Source organism: Gossypium raimondii, chromosome 4, assembly GCF_025698545.1.
Source record: "Gossypium raimondii isolate GPD5lz chromosome 4, ASM2569854v1, whole genome shotgun sequence".
Lineage (NCBI taxonomy): Eukaryota > Viridiplantae > Streptophyta > Magnoliopsida > Malvales > Malvaceae > Gossypium > Gossypium raimondii.
Window position 1 is genome coordinate 27,811,455 of NC_068568.1, and position 21,235 is coordinate 27,832,689.

At 33.6% G+C, this 21,235-nt stretch overlaps 2 protein-coding genes across 2 annotated transcripts; both read left to right on the forward strand.

Moving 5' to 3' along the window:
- The first annotated feature begins 6,955 nt into the window (after nt 1–6,955).
- Nucleotides 6,956–7,796, forward strand: LOC105797874 (60S ribosomal protein L13a-4). Its single transcript, XM_012627765.2, has 3 exons — nt 6,956–7,157; nt 7,572–7,663; nt 7,776–7,796. Exons 1-3 carry the CDS (start codon nt 6,956–6,958, stop codon nt 7,794–7,796), a joined length of 315 nt encoding a protein of 104 aa, XP_012483219.2.
- A 10,127-nt stretch (nt 7,797–17,923) lies between these two features.
- LOC105798757 (homocysteine S-methyltransferase 1) lies at nt 17,924–19,452 on the forward strand. The gene is made up of 4 exons (XM_012628968.2): nt 17,924–18,288; nt 18,434–18,490; nt 19,032–19,237; nt 19,351–19,452. The coding sequence occupies exons 1-4, from the start codon at nt 18,118–18,120 to the stop codon at nt 19,400–19,402; spliced, it is 486 nt and encodes a 161-aa protein (XP_012484422.1). The 5' UTR covers nt 17,924–18,117; the 3' UTR covers nt 19,403–19,452.
- Nucleotides 19,453–21,235: the final 1,783 nt, after the last annotated feature.

A 21,235-nucleotide genomic window follows, 5' to 3' on the forward strand; every position in this document is an offset into this window, starting at 1 on the left:
ATCAGTCGGAAAGTTGCAATCCCAAATCATCAAAAGGACAGTTTCTACAAAATTTATCAACTAACACATACTAACCTAAATGATTCATTACTTTGATCATAAATTCAGTTGACTCATAAGGTATTTTGTTATCTGACACTAAAGTTATGCATATATAAGAGTGCGTTGACCCCGAGTCAATCAAAGCATTAACATTAGTATCAAAGATAGAAATGTACTGGTAATCACATTAGGTGCCGAAGCTTCCTCACGAGCTCGAATTGCATAAGCCCTAGCTGGTCATTCCACTTTGATTATTTCTCGCATTACCACTATTTCTGGATAGCCTTCCTCTTGCAGCAATGTTACTCAGACGAGTATTTTGAGTTTTCTCTCTATAAGATCTTTCAAAACAGTCTCGAAGAAAATGATCATAGAAACCACATTTGAAGCACCATACATCTCTCAATCTGCACTCTCTGAAATGTCGTCTATTGCACTGTTGACATTTAGGTCTATTATTTCAAACACTTCCCACACTCGCTACAAAAGTAGCCTGAGGTCTCGAATTTGAATATTGCTTCCCTTTATCTCTTCTTGAGAATCCTACTGTAACAGCCCAATTTTGACCCTAATCAGAACAACGGTTTCGAGACCATAAATTCGAGTTTAAAAATTATTTTAAAATTATTTTCTGTGTTTATTATGTGTGACTATACTTGTGTGAAATTTTTGTGCTTTAATTTTGTTGTTTGAGTGTCCGATTAAATAAAAGGATTAAATCGCGTAAAATGAAAATTAGGTGGTTATTTCTAAAAGGGTTGAATAGTGGTTGCCTTTATAAAATGGAGGTTTTATGTGGCAATTAGGCCATTTTAATGTTAGTGGACGGCATTAGGTGATAATATATTGTTTTTATATTATTAATATTATTTCTAAATGTTATAATAATGTATATTATATTATTATGATATCATAAAATATTATAAGCCATTATCATTTTTTTCCTTCATCTTTTATCACCGAAACTGAACAAAAGAAAAAGAAAGAAAAAAAAACCTAGCTATATTCGACCATATTGAAGTTTGATTAAAGTTAGTTCTTTGTTAGATTTTTTATAATTTTTATGTTTTTGATATCGTTGCTTCGAGTACTATCCGACCCAAGCTAGAATTTTTTATTTTGATGAATATTTTGAGTTATGCCATTGATGAATAATTGTGTTTTGTGATGTTTGATGATGAATTATGAAATATGTTTTGTACTGAAATTTTTGATGATTTTGAGTAATTAGGGCTAAATTGCAAAAATAATAAATTGAGGGACTAAAATGTGAATTAACTGAAATGCATGGACTTCTATGAATACAAGGAAGATTCGGCCTAACTATGTTGTTGTGAGATTTTGTGTATTTTGTGTTTGGTGAAATTTTGACTAAAATGTATAAAGTGTAAAATGTTAGGGGAAAAATGGTAATTCACCCATTTATGTGTTTTTGGACTAAATTGAATGGAATTATATTTAAATTAGTTTATTTTGAATACATTTAGATCAAGAACCAAAGAAATCGGAGTTGGATCGGGGAAAAACCAAAGTCGTTGATTAATCGTCCTGTTCTGATTTTCATCGTCTGAGGTAAGTCTATAAGCAAATAAACGTCGTTAAATTAGATTGTATATGAATTTTATATGCTGAATTTAATTTTATGAATTTTCATATTAATAGCCGAATGTATAAATGCTTGTGAGATTTGGGTACAAGTTCGATTTAACTGAGATATGACGTTTGAAAAGCTTAGTATGAACCTTAAAGAATAATTAGGATTTCCTATGTATGAATTATGTGTAAGACTAACTTTGTATCAGTGATATTCGAGCTCTGTACCTAGCAGGCTTTATGCCTAGTAGGCTTCATGCCGGTGTACCATATCAGGCTTTATGCCTAGCAGGCTTCGTGCCGGTGTATCATATCTGGCTTTGTGCCTAGAAGGTTTTATACCGGTGTATTTTAATAAGCTTTATGCCTCACAGGCTTTATGCCGAGGTGGTATCAAATGTGATTAATGAGTTAAAATGATCAGGTATGTGATGTTTATTTACCTATTTGATAATTAAGTAAGTAAGTTTGTTTGATATATAACAAAAATAATAAATAATGTTGTTATAAGTATATGTGTGTATATGAAAGGTATGTTCAGCCTTATGTTAATTATAGGTATATGATTGGAAGCTCGTGTATAAACGATTAGCCATGACAAAAATGATTTGAGATTTGTGAATGTATTGGTAATGTTTATAAATGTGTATATTTGGCTTTGATAAATTGCTTATGAAATTATATGTTATATATATATATATATTTGCGTAAGGCTTACTAAGCTGTTAGCTTACTTTGTATATTTATTTGTCATTGTTTTATTTAGATTTTGGAGGTTGTTATGTGCTCGGGGACTGTCAGTGAAGTCATTCACACTGTCGTCTACTTTCGGTACTTTTAAAAGTTTTATTTCGAACTTATGGCATGTATAGGCTAATATGTATTTTGGTCTGATTTTGGACATGTATATAATAAGCCATGCGAAAATGGCTTGTTCATTTTGTAAATCTTGAAATTTATGCCTTTGCTTGATGATTTTGTATGGTTGTGGTTGGTTGATTAGGTTTCAGTATATATATATCTTGTGTCTAGTAATATGTTAAATTGGTTAATGATGTGTTTTGATTAAAGGTTGGATGTGAGTAGTGAATATACTTGGTTAATATTCGGTTATGTTTTGTATTTATATATGTGAGTTTTGTTGGTATATTTTGCTAAGAATTATTTATAAATTTTTGGTATTGATGTTCTTATTATAAACATGTAACGTTGTTTAATTTATTTGTGATTTGGCTATTTGGTTTTGGGTTGTGATGGAAAGTTTATATATATATATAGATATATATATGTTATGTTTAAATATTAGGTGTTTATGTTTAGTTTAATATGACATATTTTATGAGTAAGTAACATGTTCTATAATTATTTTGATGGTTCGATTAAGCTTTGCATTATTAGATGAAACATATTTCATTTAGATTTATTAAAATTGTTTGTGCTTACCCGAATAGAAAATTTTGGGATTAGTCTTAATATGACGTTTGATACATTACAAATTATGAGAGATTAGCATGTTTAATTCGGTTGGAAAATTTCAATGTATTAGCCAAATGGTTGCTAAATTATTTGCTCGAACGCATAGTTTTGATGTTTTTAATATGATATGAAATTTTTACATAATATACGAATTGAATCTATACAGAATTATATGCATGTTTATGTTTGGCTAAGAATTTGGTAAAGCACCAAATGAATAGTGTTTTGGTTCAAATATGCATAATTGTTTGCATGCAAAGTTGGCTTGTGCGCATAATGGTATACTTTTGAGAAATATAGTAATTCATGCAATAAGAAAATAAAAGAGTTATATGCGAATTAGGTAAATTTTGGGTTGTCATTGTTTGAATTGATTTCCTTTTTAAATAAATCCCTTGGTTTAATTTTTGTTAACTGAATGGATGTTTTACAAAAGGTAAGATATGCATATTTTAAAAATTGGTTAGTCTTTTTGGTTTATATATCAATGTGATCATAAGTTGAACAAGCTAGATATGCCAAATATAGTATGGTCAAATAATAGGTGCATTGAATTATTAGATTTATATGATTCATGCATGGATTAATAGAATGAAATAATTTTATTATCTTAATTGTGCGCACATGCTTATGGGATATATTTGATTTTGGTGCTTATGATTTAAGTGGCTACTTATATATTAGTTATATGTTTAAAAAAAAGATTTGTAAGGGATGATTTAACTGTATTATTTAAAGTTGATTTATTCAAGAGAATCAAACATGTGTACATGTATAATTGTTCAGAAGTTGTGATTTGTTTAGTAATACCACATAACCCCTTTTCAGCGACGGATACGGGTTAGGGGTGTTAACACCTACTAAAGCTGAGGTACAACTGTGAAATTCTTTTGATTTCTTGGATGGAGACGAAAATGATTTTTCCATAGGTCATTTACTAGTGTCACGAGCCTCAAAATTTGCATTTCTTTTAGCTTTACTAAGTTCTTCAGCTTTTTGCGTTCAATCCACCAATACCACGAATTCTTTTAATTTTAGAATCCCAACTAACAGTTTGATATCTTCGTTTAAACCATCTTCAAACCGGGTGCACATAACAACTTCTGTTGATATACATTCTCGAGCATACTTGCTAAGTCGCACGAATTCTCTTTTATACTCATCTATAGTCATACGGCTCTGTTTTAACTAAAGGAACTTTTTCCGCTTTTTGTTAAGATACCACTGACTGACATATTTCTGTCTAAATTCTGTCTGAAAGAAATCCCAATATATATGATCTTTTGGTACCACCGCAATCAAAGTATTCCACAACTGACTGAATCTTTTAACAACGATATTGCACATTTTAAACTATCAGCAAGAGAGTAAGATAGCTCATCAAAAACTCTAATAATATTCTCTAACCAGAACTCAACCTTTTCTGGATCATCTTTCGCAGTATCACGAAACTTTCAGCCCCATAAGTACCAATTTTATCAACTAGAGGTCTATTTAGTCGTATCAATTCTAAACCTTGAGGAATAGTGGGGACAAGTTAGGGTACGAGAGAGGGTGGAGGTCGTTGAGCCATAGGGTTCATTTTAACGAACATAAAAACCACTCAGACATCATTTGGAAGAAGGCTTCGTTAGACTCACTTCCACGACCCTCAGCTACGAGACCATTGCTAGCTACTCTATGAACGGAGGCTTGTGCATATCAACTTTATCGGAATCAGCTCGGTTGGATGACATCTTTTATCTATATGAAAACGTAATTCAATTTGAGTTAGGAGATATCACATTATCACAGGTTATATAATGTCATATATTTCTAGACTCCATACATACTATGTTCAGTCTGAGAACCAACTAAATTATAGCTCTGATACCACTAAATGTAATACCTCTAACTCGTCTCCCTCGCCAGATTAAGGTTATGAAACATTACCAAACAATCGAAATAACACTTAACATCATAACATTAAATAAATTAATCTTATTAAAAACCAATCAAATATATGCATTTGGTCCCTAAATCGAACCTTCGAGACCCTAAAAATAGCTTAAAAGTAATTCGAGACTAATTTGAAACAAAATAGAATATTTGGAAAAAAGTTGCAAAACTTGAAAACAGGGGTAACACAACCAAAATACTCAAAAACCTTGGCACACGGCCGTATACTCACTGAGTTGCCTATAAATGGCATGTATAGGACCCATTTATAACCTTGGCACACAGGTGGAAATACTCAAAAACATGGAAAGTACATGGCCTTTATCATGTATATATGCCATTTATAACCTTGGCCGAAATACTCAAAAACTACTGAAATGGTTGTTAGATAGTGTGATAGATCTCTAACAAGCTTCCAATCGATCAAGCTTCTAATCAATCAAGCTTCTGATAATCTATAAAAGAAAGAAAAGTAAATACGTAAGCAACTAGTGCTTAGTAAGCTCGTATAAACTCAAACATAACTTACCATTTCTTTAGCACAAACCATAGAATAAGCATAATATCATTACCAAGACCATAAACTTAGTAAAATCCTATACAAGCACCATCAAACTCACAAGTTAGTAAGTTCATACATGATACATATGAATTCAACCATAATATAAGTAGATTTTCATATGCACATCATTTATTACATTAGCCTTGTCATAGATCATGATTCAATATCCCATTGTGTACTTACCATGCCATTTCTTTACTTACCCGTTGAACCATCTAGAATTGCATCAGATACTCAAGAATCCTCATACATAGACTACATTTTCATATAACCATAATCTTTCCTTTTTAATAGTGCTCACACGAGCTGTGGATCGGAATGTTAGCTACATGATGCTACTCACACGAGATGTGGAGAATCCGCAACAAATGCAGGATCTCAGCCATCGGTAGGGCATTCAAGACCAACATCCGAAACATGAAATCCCTAATGCCATGTCATCATATCCTAAGAATTCTTATAGCATGTTTGGTTGGGTGTAATGGCTATGCCATTACAGCCCCATTTTGTGGGCCACACCTATTCATCAGTTGGGTTGGGTGTAATGCCCTATTACGGGCTTATTACATTACGCCTCTATTCTCAAAATTGACCGATTTCTATTCCCTTCCAAAAGCTCAGTTTAGCTCTCGTTTTCCCCTCCCGATTTTTATGCCTTATTTTATCCTCTCGATCCACGCTTCTCATTTCCGTCTTTTGTTTCTTCCTTCTAGCTTTCTTCTCCATTTTCCTCGCCTTCTTCTCCTTCTCTTTTTTACCTCTTTTTGGCGTCACAACTGGACTTAGAACACCGATCAGAAAGCACCCTCTATCTCACATTTTTGGTTCCTCTCCACCGGAAAAACTGGTGAAGTTTTTACTGTTGTGTCCATGAGAACCGGTAAAGAAGATACTACCGTCTTCCTGGATCGTGCTTCTTGATCAACCAGAGGGAGAAGGTGAATCTTCAACCTAAATTAAGATAGGATTCCTATCACTTAATACGGTTCTTTCTTTTTTTTTAAAAAGATCTGTGTGTTTATTTTTTTTCTCAATTTTTAGTTCATAAATGATCAAGAATACTTTTTTATTTTATTTTATTTTTACAGTGATTATGTTGAGATTTCCTATGAAATTCTCTTTTTATTTGCAAGGAATCTACAACTCTAGTGTGAATCAGGGAAGCATGTAGGCGTAGGAAGCTATCAACTCTGATAAACTCAACTCCCACCGCCTCTTCTGTAGGCACCAACATATGAATAACTATTCCTAAAACGACGTCAACCATGCCAATTCCATTAAAAAGAGGCCAAAGCTAAGCTACCAAGCAAAGAGGAAGAAGAAGAGATGGTTTCAGGGTGAGGCATGTGCTCCAAAAGGGTAGCGGTGGATGCAAGACGTCACTTGCTGGGAAGGTTGGCTTCCATTTTGGCCAAGGAGTTGTTGAATGGCCAAAAAGTCGTGGTGGTGAGATGTGAAGAGATATGCATGTGGGGTGGATTGGTTAGCCAGAAGATGAATCTCATGAGGTTTCTTAGGAAGCGTATGAACACTGAGTCTTCTTATGGTCTCTCTAGTGTCCTACTCCTCTAACAACCTCTGGCGTACCATTAGTGGGTGTGTTCTTTTTTTCGAGATTTTTTTCCCTTTTAGTGTGTTTTCATAGTTCTTTATTTGGTCTGTGAATGAAAAGGATGGAAATTTTTAGGTTTTTAATGCTTGGTAATTTAGGAAGCCTTTATTATAAACTTTTTGAGATATTTTTTTCTATTTATCTTAAGTTCTATGATTTGGATATTGGAATACATATTGCAAAAGAACCAAAGGAATCTATGTATTTAGTTATGTTTGATATCAAAATTAATAATGAGAGTTTGCTATTGGTTTTTCTTGTTAGAGATTTGTGTGTTTGTTATAGTTGGTTATTGGTAAAATGTTCTAGTATCCAAGACATTTGATAGGAATGCTTATTGTTTTTCAGGAAAATGGATGCTATCCACACTTTTGCCAGAGAAGGAGAACTGGATAATTTGCTTAAATGCATTGAAAGTGGTGTTTCTGTGCATTTGCAAGGTTTGTTTCTATTTAGTTGTTTTTCCTCCTTTAAAGAAAAAACTAGACTTGCATACATGGGTTTGAAAGACTTTGCTTAATCAAGTAACTTGTTTGCATTTGATGCTTGCAGATAGTGAAGGGAAGACCCTGATGCATTGGGTTGTAGATCGTGGCCATCTTAAAATTGCTGAAGCACTTCTTAGCAGGAATGCTGATGTGAATGCTAAGGTAATTATTGTATCGCTGTTACGGTTTTACTGGTATTCACCTCCTAACCTATTTATGTGTGCGGAAACTATCACTATCTAATGTACCTGTAATACACAAAAACAAATGTGAAATAACTTTCTTTAGAGTTTTTTGAACCATTTTCAAAAGCATACCTAAGTAAATAAGAATTTTTTTTATGTTAAATGGTGCACAATGCTCTATATTTCTCTTTTCTCTTTCTAGTGTTGTAAGCATTGTTGTTAAAATCTTTGTTTTTTCTTTCTATTGGAAGGACAATGAAGGTCAAACCCCATTGCACTATGTTGTTATGTGTGAGAGGGAAGACATTGCCAAATTTCTTGTAAAACAAAATGCAGAAAAAGATACGAAGGATAACGATGGCAACTCTCCAGTCGACCTATGTGACTCAGATTGGCCTTGGTTGCAACATGCGGGCAAAGCAGAATGACCTGTGTTTTATTCCCAAGTTTGGTTTCAGTTAAAAAGTACTTGAAAAAATTTCTCATGGATGTAAATTTGGCGTTTTGGGCCAACAATCTAAGGACGTCAACTTTATCTTTTTCAATATTAGATTGTAGTTTTTATCAAAATTAAGCATGGTGGCGTTAATGTTTAAATTTTTTTAAATTTGTCTAATTCTTTTTCATTGCTTTTTCTCCTTAAATTGTTTTATTTATAAATTTATTATTCTAATAAATAAATGTCATGTTAAAAAATGAGAAAAATAGATATTCATTTATTTATAAATATTTTTATAATTTTGTATGTATTTTATCAAAAATAAATGTTTAAATTTTTAGTTTTTAATTTTATTTTTGAATTTTAAGAATAAAGGTTAAATTGATATAATATGTAAAATAGAAGGTTAAGTTTATTGAATTTTTAAAATTAGGACCGATTAATAGAATTTGTAAGTATTGTAGTATTATATATTATGATTTTAGTAAATTCATATAAAAATATTTAATATTAAGAATTTTATTAAATTATGTATTTTTATTAAATTATATTTAATAATAATTATGTTAAAATTATATTTTATAGTATTATATATTATGATTTTAGTAAATTCATATAAGAATATTTAATATTAATAATTTTATTAAATTATATATTTTATTAAATTATATTTAATAATAATTATGTTAAAATATGATTAAATTATTTATTATTTATATTAATAATCTTATTAAAATTTAATAACAATAACAATAATCATCTACCTAAAAAAAATGCTGCTAAGGGTATTCTAGTCATTTTAGTTTTTTTCCTTATGCTATTACAACATCATTCCATTCAACCAAACACAAGAATACTATTATAGTTTTATTTCATTCCATTCAACCAAACAATTGAATAACTATTACGCCTCTATTCCATTATAGCTTTATTCCATTACAACGAACCAAACGTGCCCTTAATGTTCGAACGGGGTTCGTTATCTGTCAATTACTCAAAACATCGAACGGGGTTCGTTATCTGTCAATTACATAAGCAATTTCAAGTCCGTTTTTATTAACACAATATAGTAAATAATCAATTTAACTATTATTAATACGATTATAATTCATACGAACTTAGCTCGAAAACTATAGTTGTAGAAGTAGAATTTGAAATTAATCCGAAGCTTTCGTCTTTCCTCAATTTAAGTTCGTCTGTTGTTTATCTTAATCTAAATAGATAATTCATTCAATTAAGCACTTCAAGTTAGTCCTTAAGCTCATAACTTAAAATTTAATCATTTTAATCCTCCATACAACCTAGCCGAAATTCTTAGGGACTCATATCAACCCACTTAAATAATTAATTCATAATAATACCATGAAATTTTACTATTTTCATGAATAAGTCCTTAAACCTTAAATTCACTAAAAATCCCTTAACAAAACATGTTTGTTTAAAAACTACTATCAATAACCTATCAAATAACTTCAAAACATATTCAAAAACAACCATGACAAGTCCCTCAACCTTTAACAGTTTTTCAAATTAATCCCCGGGCTAGCTAGATTAAGCTAAAACGAACTCAAGAACATAAAAATTATTAAAAACAGGACACAAAAGAAAACCATGCAAGAACAAAGTGTTGGCCGAACCTTCCTTCTCATCTAATGGCTAATTTAGGTTTTTGAAACAAAAATGGAAAAGACATATTTCTTTTGTATTTTATTTACTTAACTTTTCTTTTATTTACCAAATTACTACTTTAACTTTATTATTAATCAAAAATTTCAATAAAACCTTATTTATAACTATCCACTAACTTAATTATGGTATATTTACCATCTAAGTACATTAATTTACCTTTTCATAGTCTTTTAACTTTTTTAACAAATAGAAACCCACTTTTTCAACCTTTACGATTTAGTTTTTTTACCTAATTAATCATTTAAACTTTAAAATTTCTTAACGAAACTTTAATATGGCCTTAAAATAATCTCGTAGATATTAAATAAATATTAAAATTATAACTCACTCATCGAAATTGTGGCCCTAAAACCACTGTTTATAACACTACTAAAATTTGGCTGTTACATTTACCAGAAATACAGTTCATATTGTGCATATATCATATTTATCATACAACTCATATCAATATTTTTATGCTAGCAGAACATCAGAAATCTTATTTTAAAGCTTAATTAATGCCTTATGGACACTACGGAAGCCCTATGTCCGACCTGAACGATGCTTACGCCCCTAGGGTAAAATTTAGAATTTTGAGCCCACACGGCCCAACTAGCCCAAACCGTGTGTCTCACAAGGTCCAACACACGACCTGGCACACAGTCGTGTGGCGTCGACAGTTCAGATTTTTGGCTTTCGCATATCATTGTTTTCTTAAGTTTTCATTACACACCTGATCCCATTTTGACATGAAAGTAACCAAGAAACTTTTCGAACCTAGAAATGTCATTTAATACACTTAATTAATGACAATTATATGAAAATTAAATCAAATATTCAACAAAACACCCACAAATGGCTTCCAATAACGTAGAAAACTTACGCTACCAAAACGACAACCAACCGATGCTTAAAGGGCTGGAGGGTCGCTTAATGCCTCTTCTCCTTCTCCTAAAATGCATCAAAGTCATTAATAAAACACACAAAACAGACTTAACGCAACCCAATGCAGTCCCAAACCTCACGCCCAACAACAAAACGACAAACACATAGAATATAGAATAAATACACTTTACCCTTAGAATGGCAGCCAACAAAACAAAAATAAATGCTCCAAGAATTACAGTAGCAACACAAAATGGAGAACAAAAGTATATAAAAGAGAACTAACCCCACAAGGAAGAAAAGAAAAACGAAATTGACGAGAGTGTAACAAGAAAGTAAGAACATATTTCAATAGCACGAGAAAAAGAGAATGGCGGCGTGAAAAAGAATGGGGAATTGAGGGAAACAAACGTGCCAAAAGTGGAAGTAGGTCTTGGAAAAATAATAAAACAAAAATGAAATAATAATAATAAAATAAAATAAAAGAATAAAAGGTGGAGGAACGGGGCAATTTACACAAAAAAAGCCCTTTTTTAAAAAAAATTACCGAAATGGGCCCATTATTTAATTATTTACTAGAATGGTCCATTTTTCGACAAATCGCGTCCACGTCAGCGCGATGTCAGGGGACGCGCCCTCTAGGACGTGATTTTCTGCCACGTCAACAAAGCGCGCTGACGTGGCCGCGATTTGTCCCATGCATGAACAGTGCTGCAACGGTCAAAAATTTGACCGTTGCCCCCCCAACGGTAAAAAAAAAACTATAAATACCCCTCACCCCTTTTTTTTCACAAACTAATCCTCTCTCAAATTTCCTCTCAATTTCTTTCCAACTTTCTCTCAAATCCATATTTAATTTCAATTTTCTCTCAAGTTCCTCTTAAATTTCTCTTAACTCCCTTTTTTTTAAATAATTTAAAAAAAATTTTAAAATTTTTTTAAACCGTAAAAATTTGTACGATTTCAGCAATGGCCGGAGAATTGACTCATCTTGATAAGCATCACATATCGGTGGAACAAATGAAAATGGTAAGTATTAAATTTAATTTTTAAATATTATTTAAGAATTTTTTATTTATGCATTTTTACATAATTATTAATTTATTATTTGTTATAAAAGTCTGTAGATCGGGTATTGGAATGCAATATCCGGAATATGCATGGTCCTCCATCACTGTTGGTAGAGAACTACCTACGGGAAGTGGGTTTTTGGCACGTGGCGATGGTAGGCCGGGGATGCAAGGTGGACCCGAAACTAATCAGTGCGTTGATCGAGAGGTGAAGACCCGAGACGCACACATTCCATCTTCCATGTGAAGAGTGCATTATCACTCTAGAAGATATCAGTCTGCAATTGAGATTGCCGGTGGACGGGTACCCAGTCACTGGGTCTGCCCAATCTAGCGATTGGAGGCGGTGTGCTACGAGCTTTTGGACGCTATTTCGGAGAAAATGGAGGGAGGTAAGATCGAGATGGGCTGGCTACGTGACACATTCCCTGATCCGGATGAAGATTCAACCGAAATTGAAAGAATTCGATATGCTCGGGCATAAATTCTTCAATTAATTGGAGGTTATCTGATGCCCGACACGTCACGGAGCCGCGTACATCTAAGATGGCTGCTGAAACTTGTTGATTTTAGAGCAGCCGGTGAATTGAGTTGGGGGTCTGCCGTCTTGGCAACGTTATATCCAGAGATGTGCGGAGCGACGCGACTGAGGAGAGCAAAAATCGGAGGTTGCCTGTCACTACTGCAGTCATGGGCATAATTTCGCTTTTGATTTCTACGTCCTCGAGTGGACCACCTATATACATTCTCACTTATAACGAGGTAAATTTTATATTAGATTTTACAATAATTATGTAAATTTTTAAAAATAAAAGTAAGCTAAAAATTTATTTAATTAGGTGGAACCATCCGGCAAGTCATGCTCGATTACCTACCTCTCTTGAAGATATACGGCTTCTATTGGACCAACGGTCGGAAGCACAAGTAAGTATTAAATAAAATAGATATTTCCATACAAGTAATTATGCATATAACTAATATTTCTATCATGTTCATATAGTTTCAATGGACACCATACGAGGATCCGGCAATTCGGGTAGTAATTCCGGAAGAGTTCTTACAAAATCCACAAGCTTGGCACGTGAAAGTCGTGTTGATCAACTACGCAATCGTGGAGCTGCACCAGTCAGACAGAGTGCTACGACAGTTTGGATGTAGACAATTGATTCCCGTGGATCCTGACGTGTTTGACGATCAACACAAAGCCGACCTTCGACAATTGAACACAGATTGGCCGAGATACTGGTCCGAGTACATGGAAATGTGGGAAGATCGGTATGAATATATACCTACTCGGGAACAAATCATCGTTCCAGAGTTAGCGTGCGTTCCAGAATACATGCCATGGTTTAGGATCCATGGCAAGCCGTATTTACTGATGCCAGAGGAGAGGCAGCGGCAAATACGTGTCGAAAGGGAAAGGCGCGGGCTTCTAAATCCAAGACGACAAGACGACGAAGGCAGCACCTCAACGAGGCCCAGACATTCACCCGGCTCATCATCAGTGGCCATGCAATCACCAGGCCCAACGAGAGCACCGACACAGTCACCCGACGCAGCAGTTCAACCAATGATACCCACGCAACTGCCTTTTCAGATGATGCCAGGTGCATTTCCTAGCCCTTATGTGTATCCTAACCCTTATATGTATCCTTTTCCGAGTCCTATGGCAGGTTGGAGCCAAATGCCTGGTTCAGCTCCATTTCCTGTTATGCTGAGTGGACCGCCAATGTATAGGCCAGCGGCGCACGAGGGATCGCAAGAGGGGCTGTCAGGGAGCTCTCATTTTTACCAATCCCCACTGACGTATGGGTTCAAACACTGTCGCCGTTTTTGATGCAAACACCTCCACATACACTATTCTTTGAAGGTGGATCATCGTCCCAAGTCCGACAACCAGATGCCGTCTGGAAGAACCGAATCCTCACGAGAACAACAACCGCCCCGGAAGCTAGAGAAAGGAGGAATCCAACGCGTAACCGTCGACGGCTGCCATGTGGCACTGAATCCCCCGGGCATAGACATTGATTGCCGTATTTAAATTTATTTGTACTAATATTTTAAATATTTTGATATTATTTTATGTAATAAAATAATTTTTTTTGAGTTATTTTGATATTATTTGATGTAATAAAATAGAAGTTTATTTGATGTAATAAAATAGAAATTTTTTTGAGTTATTTTGATATTATTCGATGTAATAACATGAGCTTAATTATTTTGTACAAATATTTTGAATATTTTGATATTATTTGAGAATTCTACTAACCATTAATACAATTATCAGTTAATATTTTTACATTCACATAATGTTAGATTTGAAAAAATATTTTGACTGTTACTAACAATTAATACAATTATCAATAAATAATTTAAAAAATATAATTTATTTACAATTACATTCAACTATTCCGATTAGGGCATGATCGGCTTGTATGGCCTGGATTCCTACGCCATCATCACAACTTCTGTTGACTGGCTGTTTCTCGGATATCCATATTGTTACGTACTCTAGTCGAGCAAGGTCGACCCTTTGGTTTATGACGCAATTCTCTATCCGGTAACAGCTTAAAAGGAGAAAGAGATATGGGCGGCCACTTATGTTCATCTGGGACCGCTGGGAAAACGTGTCTCCAGACGCTGTACATGTTTTCTAATTTGTCCACTTCATCCACATAGCTCATCGAATTCAACCGGAGATTCTGACAAGCTGCAATAACATGAGCACATGGATAACGAAGTGCATCAAACATCCCACAGTCACAAGTCCTATTTCGCAAGTGTACACGATATTGCCCGCCAACAACACCTTGGTGCGGTCATCAAACTCATCACCTTGAAACCAAAAATTTTCTCGATCGTGACACACTGTGTGCATGGTGTTTGCCCTCGCCTTGGCCTTGTTAATTTCTTGAACTATCTTACTACACCATACATGGCCTCCCTGCATCTAGCTTGCATAACTTGCTGTTCGCTTTGGAAATAGCGCCGCCAAACAAAAATATGTCTCTCGCACAACCGATGTTATCGGTAGATGGCGCGTTCCTTTAAAAACAGAATTTATGCATTCAGCCAGGTTCGATGTCATATGGTCATATCGTAGGCCGCCGTCGTATGCTTGTGCCCATTGTTCGAAACGTATGTTACAAATGTAGTCCGCCCATTCTCCGTTAATTGAACGTAAAATTGCCAACATCTCGTGAAAACGATCTTTATTTATTTCATACCTTGCCAATATAAGATCATAGCGAATAATTTATACCACTTCTACCAATAAAACTAATTCAAATTGACAAACGAAATAACACAGATATAGACTAAATACCCATGTTGGTCACTTGTCGTCGTTTGCTCTAAGATGAATATTGCCTGTAGTAGTTCGAAGCAACGTGTTTTAGGCAATATCTATGGTGTGTGCGCTGCCATAAGCTTTCCTGTCGATCAAATGCAGCTAGTATACCGGCGCCCCAATCTGAAATAACACAGATATCAGGTTGGGGGCACACATGCCTCCTTAACCTAGAGAGAAAGAAATCTCAGTCATTAGACGACTCCCCCGGTGTTATTGCAAATGCAATTGGAAGAATTCTCCCACCGTCATCCTGTGCCACTGCAAGCAATAGCCGATGAGTATACCTACCGAACATAAAGGTACCGTCAATTTGTACCAACGGCTTGCAGTATGAAAATGCGTCTCGGCATTGCTTAAAGGTCCAAAACAGACGTTTGAACACTTGGCATCCACATAGCAATCAGCCGTTGTAGTACGCATGTTCCGTTTCAAGGTCTGTGATGGCACCTGGGACGTATCTCTCTAGCACCTGACACCACTGTCATATTTCATTATATGAGGCGTCCCACCCACTATGCATCTTCTCCAACGCCTTTTGCTTAACTATCCAAGCCTTGCGGTAAGAGGGCGTGTACCCCATTTGGCTTATAGGATAATATAATATTAGAATAAATAAAATTAAATTAATTAAAAATATTATCCAAGTGATAAGTAGCTCTTATCCATTTATTATTTTTACATGCTTTTGTAAAAAAGTTCCATTAGATTATTTTAATTTTAGATTATCAAAGCCTTAGCAAAAACAAAAACTTGGAAGTCATTCGTTTAAAAATAACAAAATTACTAGATTATGACACACCTAAAAATAGGTGAAAAAAATATTTTGTAACAAATATATTTAATAAAAGTTCATAAAAATTAGATGATGCTTTTGTTCAAATGGTAAAGTTAAATATTTAAAATTTATTATGTCACACTTTCAAATTTATAAAAAGCACCATAGAGGCCTATGTATTAGGAGTCGGATTACATTTTGCCCCCTCTACTTAAAAATGGGCAAATTAATCATTGTGTGTTAGATCAAAGAGCAAATTGACTCTTATGTTAAAAAGTTCATCTATTTCTACTGTTAAACACTAGTTCCTATATATCCACATGAGATACATGTGGCACACCACGTGACACTATTATATTATTTCGTCAGTCATGCTAGTTTTTAATAATATAAATGGATGAAATCTTTAACAGAAAGGACCAATTTCTCCTTAATCTAACATATATAGAGTAATTTGCCCATTTTTCAGTAGATAGGGCAAAAGGCAATCTGACTCTTAGTACAGGGGCATTCATAATACTTTCATAAGTTCAAGTATTACTATGATTGAGTTCTTATTGATTTATATAGTCACTACACCAAAACAGGCTTTTAGCGGCACTTTTAGCGGCGCTTGGACAAAAAGCGCCGGTAAAAATCGAGCATTCGCGGCGCTTCATGGAAATCGCCACTAAAGATCGAGCATTAGCGGCGTTTTTGAGCATTCGCGGCATTTTTCAGAAAAACGCCGCAAAAAACCAAAGCTCAACGGCGTCGTTTTCTTACCTTTTGGGGCTTTAGCGGCGTTTTCAAAAAAGCGTTGCTAATGCTCGGGGATTTAGCGGCGTTTTTTCAAAAACGCCGCTAATGCTCGGGCTTTAGCGGCATTTTTGAAAAAGCGCAGCTAATACTCGGTGTTTTAGTGTCGTTTTTTAAAAGGCGCCGCTAATGCTCGGTGTTTTAGTGGTGTTTTTTAAAAGTCGCTTTTAACTCTCGGGGTTTTAGCGACTTTTTTAAAAAGCGCCGCTAATACTCGGGGTTTTAGCGGCGTTTTTAAAAAAGCGCCGCTAAAAACATTTTATCTTAATTGGTTTATTTATATTAATTAAATAAAATTCAATTTATTTCTAATTGAATATTTAAAATCTTCAAAAAATAATGACACGTAGAAATAATTTGAAATAAAACACATGAAAAATTAAAATACTATTATTTAAAATAATTTTAAAGTTTTTTGGGTACATGATTCTTGATTGTTTTTAATTTATATATTAAAAATTTCTTATATAATCGTAAAAGAGATAGTATTAATTTTAAAATATTGAATTAATTATCACTATAGTTTAGGGTTTTTGATTTAGGGTATATGGTTTATTTAAGATTTAAAACCGGTTTAGGAGTTACTATTTTAAGGTTTAGAGAGTATGGATTTAGGAATTATGGTTTAAGGGTTGAGATTTAAGGTTTAGGGGTTAGAGGTTAAGAGTTAAGGGTTTAGGGTTTAGAGATTTAGGAGTCGGGTTAAGGTTTTGGGTTTAGATTAATTATTTTTTAATTTATATTTTAAATATGTTATTATATAATTGTAAAAGAGATAATAATAAATTAAATATATTGAAATTATGAGTATATTTAAGAGATATATAATAGATAGACTTTATATGTATTGAATGGTTAATTTAGGGTTTAAAGTTAAGATTTACTTGAGATTTGTTAAATGATAAAACTTTATACAATTAATTAATATTTTTATATTTTAAAAAATTTAATCTAAACTATTTGATATATTTAAATATTAATTTAAAAAAAATAAACAATATCGACGCTTTTATAGAAAACGCCACAAAAATTATTTTTTCTCCCTTGAAATCCCTAATCTTCCCATGGCCGACAATATTTTCTAAGTTGCCACTCTCCAACAAACACTCTGCACTCGCATGGCTGAAATAACAACCCAAAACCTTTTTATTACCAGCGCCAACAAAGCTTTGCTCTTTCTCCATCTATCAAAGAACACACTACTCTGCATCACACACCGACGAAAAGAAAAAATATGGGTTTTGAGAAGGGAGCTTCATTGTTGGAAGATTTGATAGAAAAAGCTGGAGGCTGTGCTGTGATGGATGGGGGTTTTGCTACTCAGCTTGAGAGTCATGGTGCTTCCGTTAATTTTAAGGTTTGGAGCGCTCTTTGCTTGATCAGAGACCCTCACCTTATCAAGCAGGTACCTTTCGGTCTTCTTTCTCATTCAGCTTTGTTGGAAAATATGTACATTGCTGTTCTGCAAATGACTCCAGGTCAAAAACAGGGTATAAAGTTTGAGACTTGGTTTTAGATTTTGAATCAGCGTGGAGTGTTCATATGTGCAGGTTCATCTGGAGTATTCGGAGGCTGGTGCAGATATCTTGGTTACTTCATCTTACCAGGTTTATTTATTAGTGTTTTTCAGATTCAGCCGAATGACTTGATTTGTTAGGCTAACGTGTGATCTTCTGCCTTTCATATATTCACAATATGGATCTGGTGAAAAGGATAGGAGCTAAATGCTTCCTTTTTCTATGCAATAGGTCCACCACTTTCTTGTGAAAATTCATGGAAAATATTCTGATTTTTCCCTAAGTTTGGCTTATTAATGAACCAGACAGAAAATAATGTAGTTATCATCTGTATATGTTCATCTGCAATGATTGATTCCTTGGAAACAAGCAACATATCTTTGTAGAAACTTGCCTGCCTTCATATTAGGAAGAGTAATTTATTTGAGATCATATGGTAAATGATAAACCCAATTTTAATTATAATTATTCACATATTCCAGATTTGAAGGCTGAAGAAAACAATTGTTATCTTCTTGAAATTGATTATGGCTTGCTACCAAAAAAAAAGTTGGAGTTTATCAGTTGACCTTGAATATCCTGTTTTTCTCCTAATTTTCTATCTCATAGTTTCCTCCAATTTATATTACAGGCTACCATTCCTGGATTCCTTTCCCGGGGACTATCCCTTGAAGAAGGGGAGTCATTACTAAAGAAGAGTGTCAAATTGGCAGTGGAAGCCCGTGATAAGTTTTGGGATGGTGTCGGATGTATTCCTGGGAATAGCTACAACCGAACTTTAGTAGCAGCCTCAATTGGAAGTTATGGAGCATATCTGGCTGATGGATCGGAATACAGGTTCGGGGAATTTGTATAACTTGTCAAGATTTTCAAAATCTTTTAGATATCACACATCTTTCATTTGCTTAACATGATTACATTGTCTGCATGTGCTCTGTCTTTTCCTTCAGTGGGTGCTATGGACCAGGAGTAAACCTGGATAAGCTGAAAGATTTTCATTAATGAATAGCTTTCTTTGTGTTTTCTTAAATGGAAAAGCCTTTTGCTGTCAATTTAAAGAGTAAGAGCCAAGTGTATAAAAACACCATGCTTTCTTTGGTTTGTTGATTTATGACAACATTCTCCACTCAACAGGCGTTGTTGATGCAAGTAGACCTAGAAAAGGGATGGACTTCAAAAGGGCGAGTTTATCTCGATTCCATTCAAAAATCGACTGTACCAACTTATAATTCCTTAAATCAAAATTGAACCTATTTTGGAATAAAATTAACTACACCCAATTGACTTTTTTCAATCGGTAAGTTGTAAAAGAATTGAAAATTTATATAAATTTAAACAGATTATAAATGTTGCTAACTTATCAAATTAGATAATAGCTATATAAATATGGATGATGTGTTTAAATTTGGTTAAAATAAGCTATTAGTCATTGTACTTCTATAGAATTTGAGATTTAATCCATATGCTTTAAAATTTATCATTTTAGCATGTTTATTTTCCATTAATTGCTTTTTTTCTAAGAAGAAGTAATCTTCTTCATTCGCACTGCTATTTTTTATTTCTGGAAATCCAACTATTTTAAATTTACAACAGCATTCATAAAATTGCATTAAGATATTAATTTTTTCTTTCATGCTCCCAACTAGTTTGGGAAGTTCATTTGTTGACTCTTTACATGTTTGGATAATGCGGTCACAAAACTTATGGAGGACAGTTATACTTTTTGCTTTCATTAATGAATAGCTTTCTTGTCTTTATCTTCCCTTATCAAATAAGATTTTATTAGTTAAGGGATGTTTTCTGGATCAGCCTTCAATTGATACTGTAAACAATTTTCTTATGTAATTCTAATATAGAATGTATCTTGTTTTAATAGCTCTAATGCATGGCGATAAGGAGTCATTAGCATTTTTATTAAGTTGTTTGGATTTGCAGGGGAAAAATGAATTGCAAGTTTATTTCACTTTCTCAGTAACTTACCTTGTTTGCCCTAAAAAGTTGTGGTATTTAATACAACAAAAGTTAGTATTAAATATCCATATACTTTTAGCTACAGTTTTTGAATATGCAAAAAATGCATCGATAATAATGAAATAAGATAGATGAATAGATAATATGGATTATTGCTTGCAACTTCCTTTCTTTTTTTCTTTTTTTTTTTGGAAATATGCAACTTCCTTTCTTGGTTGTCTTTAGTTGGCAATAAAGTTTGCTTTATTTATATTGCAATGTTAATTACTCTTTTATCTCAAACCTACTTCATTGCTCAGAGAATGCATATTCTTCTACATCTGACATGATGGCCTTTTTATCATTACATGTTAAGCCTTTTCTACATCTGACATGATGGCACATGTAGGGTGATTGAAAATGAGTATTTAGGTCTGAGAAATGGCATACTAGATCAATCAGCCATACTGCTTTCAAGCCATGGTTATCTAACTTGCATGAACTGCAAAGTAAGTCAAACTTTTTGTAGTAATTTCAGGAATAACATATCCTTCTTTGTTTTGAAGTGTTCGATCTATTTTTGTTAGTTTGGCACTGCTTATGCTTAATTTAGTCTTCATACAATTGCTATAATTTAGTTATCAGCCAGATTTATGATTGTTTTCTACTGACTCATTTATAATTGTTTTCTATTTTTATTGATTTATGTAATCAATCTCAATTCTGCTTTTGTAAATTAATACTATTGTTCCTTGTTAAAAATTGAATAGTTTAGACAATCATTAGAAAGAATGCCTATTTGTGACACATGGAAGAGCTATGATTGAGATTGTTTGTCAGTATGGTTCAACTTGCTACTAAAGCTGCACATAATTGTTTGTTATA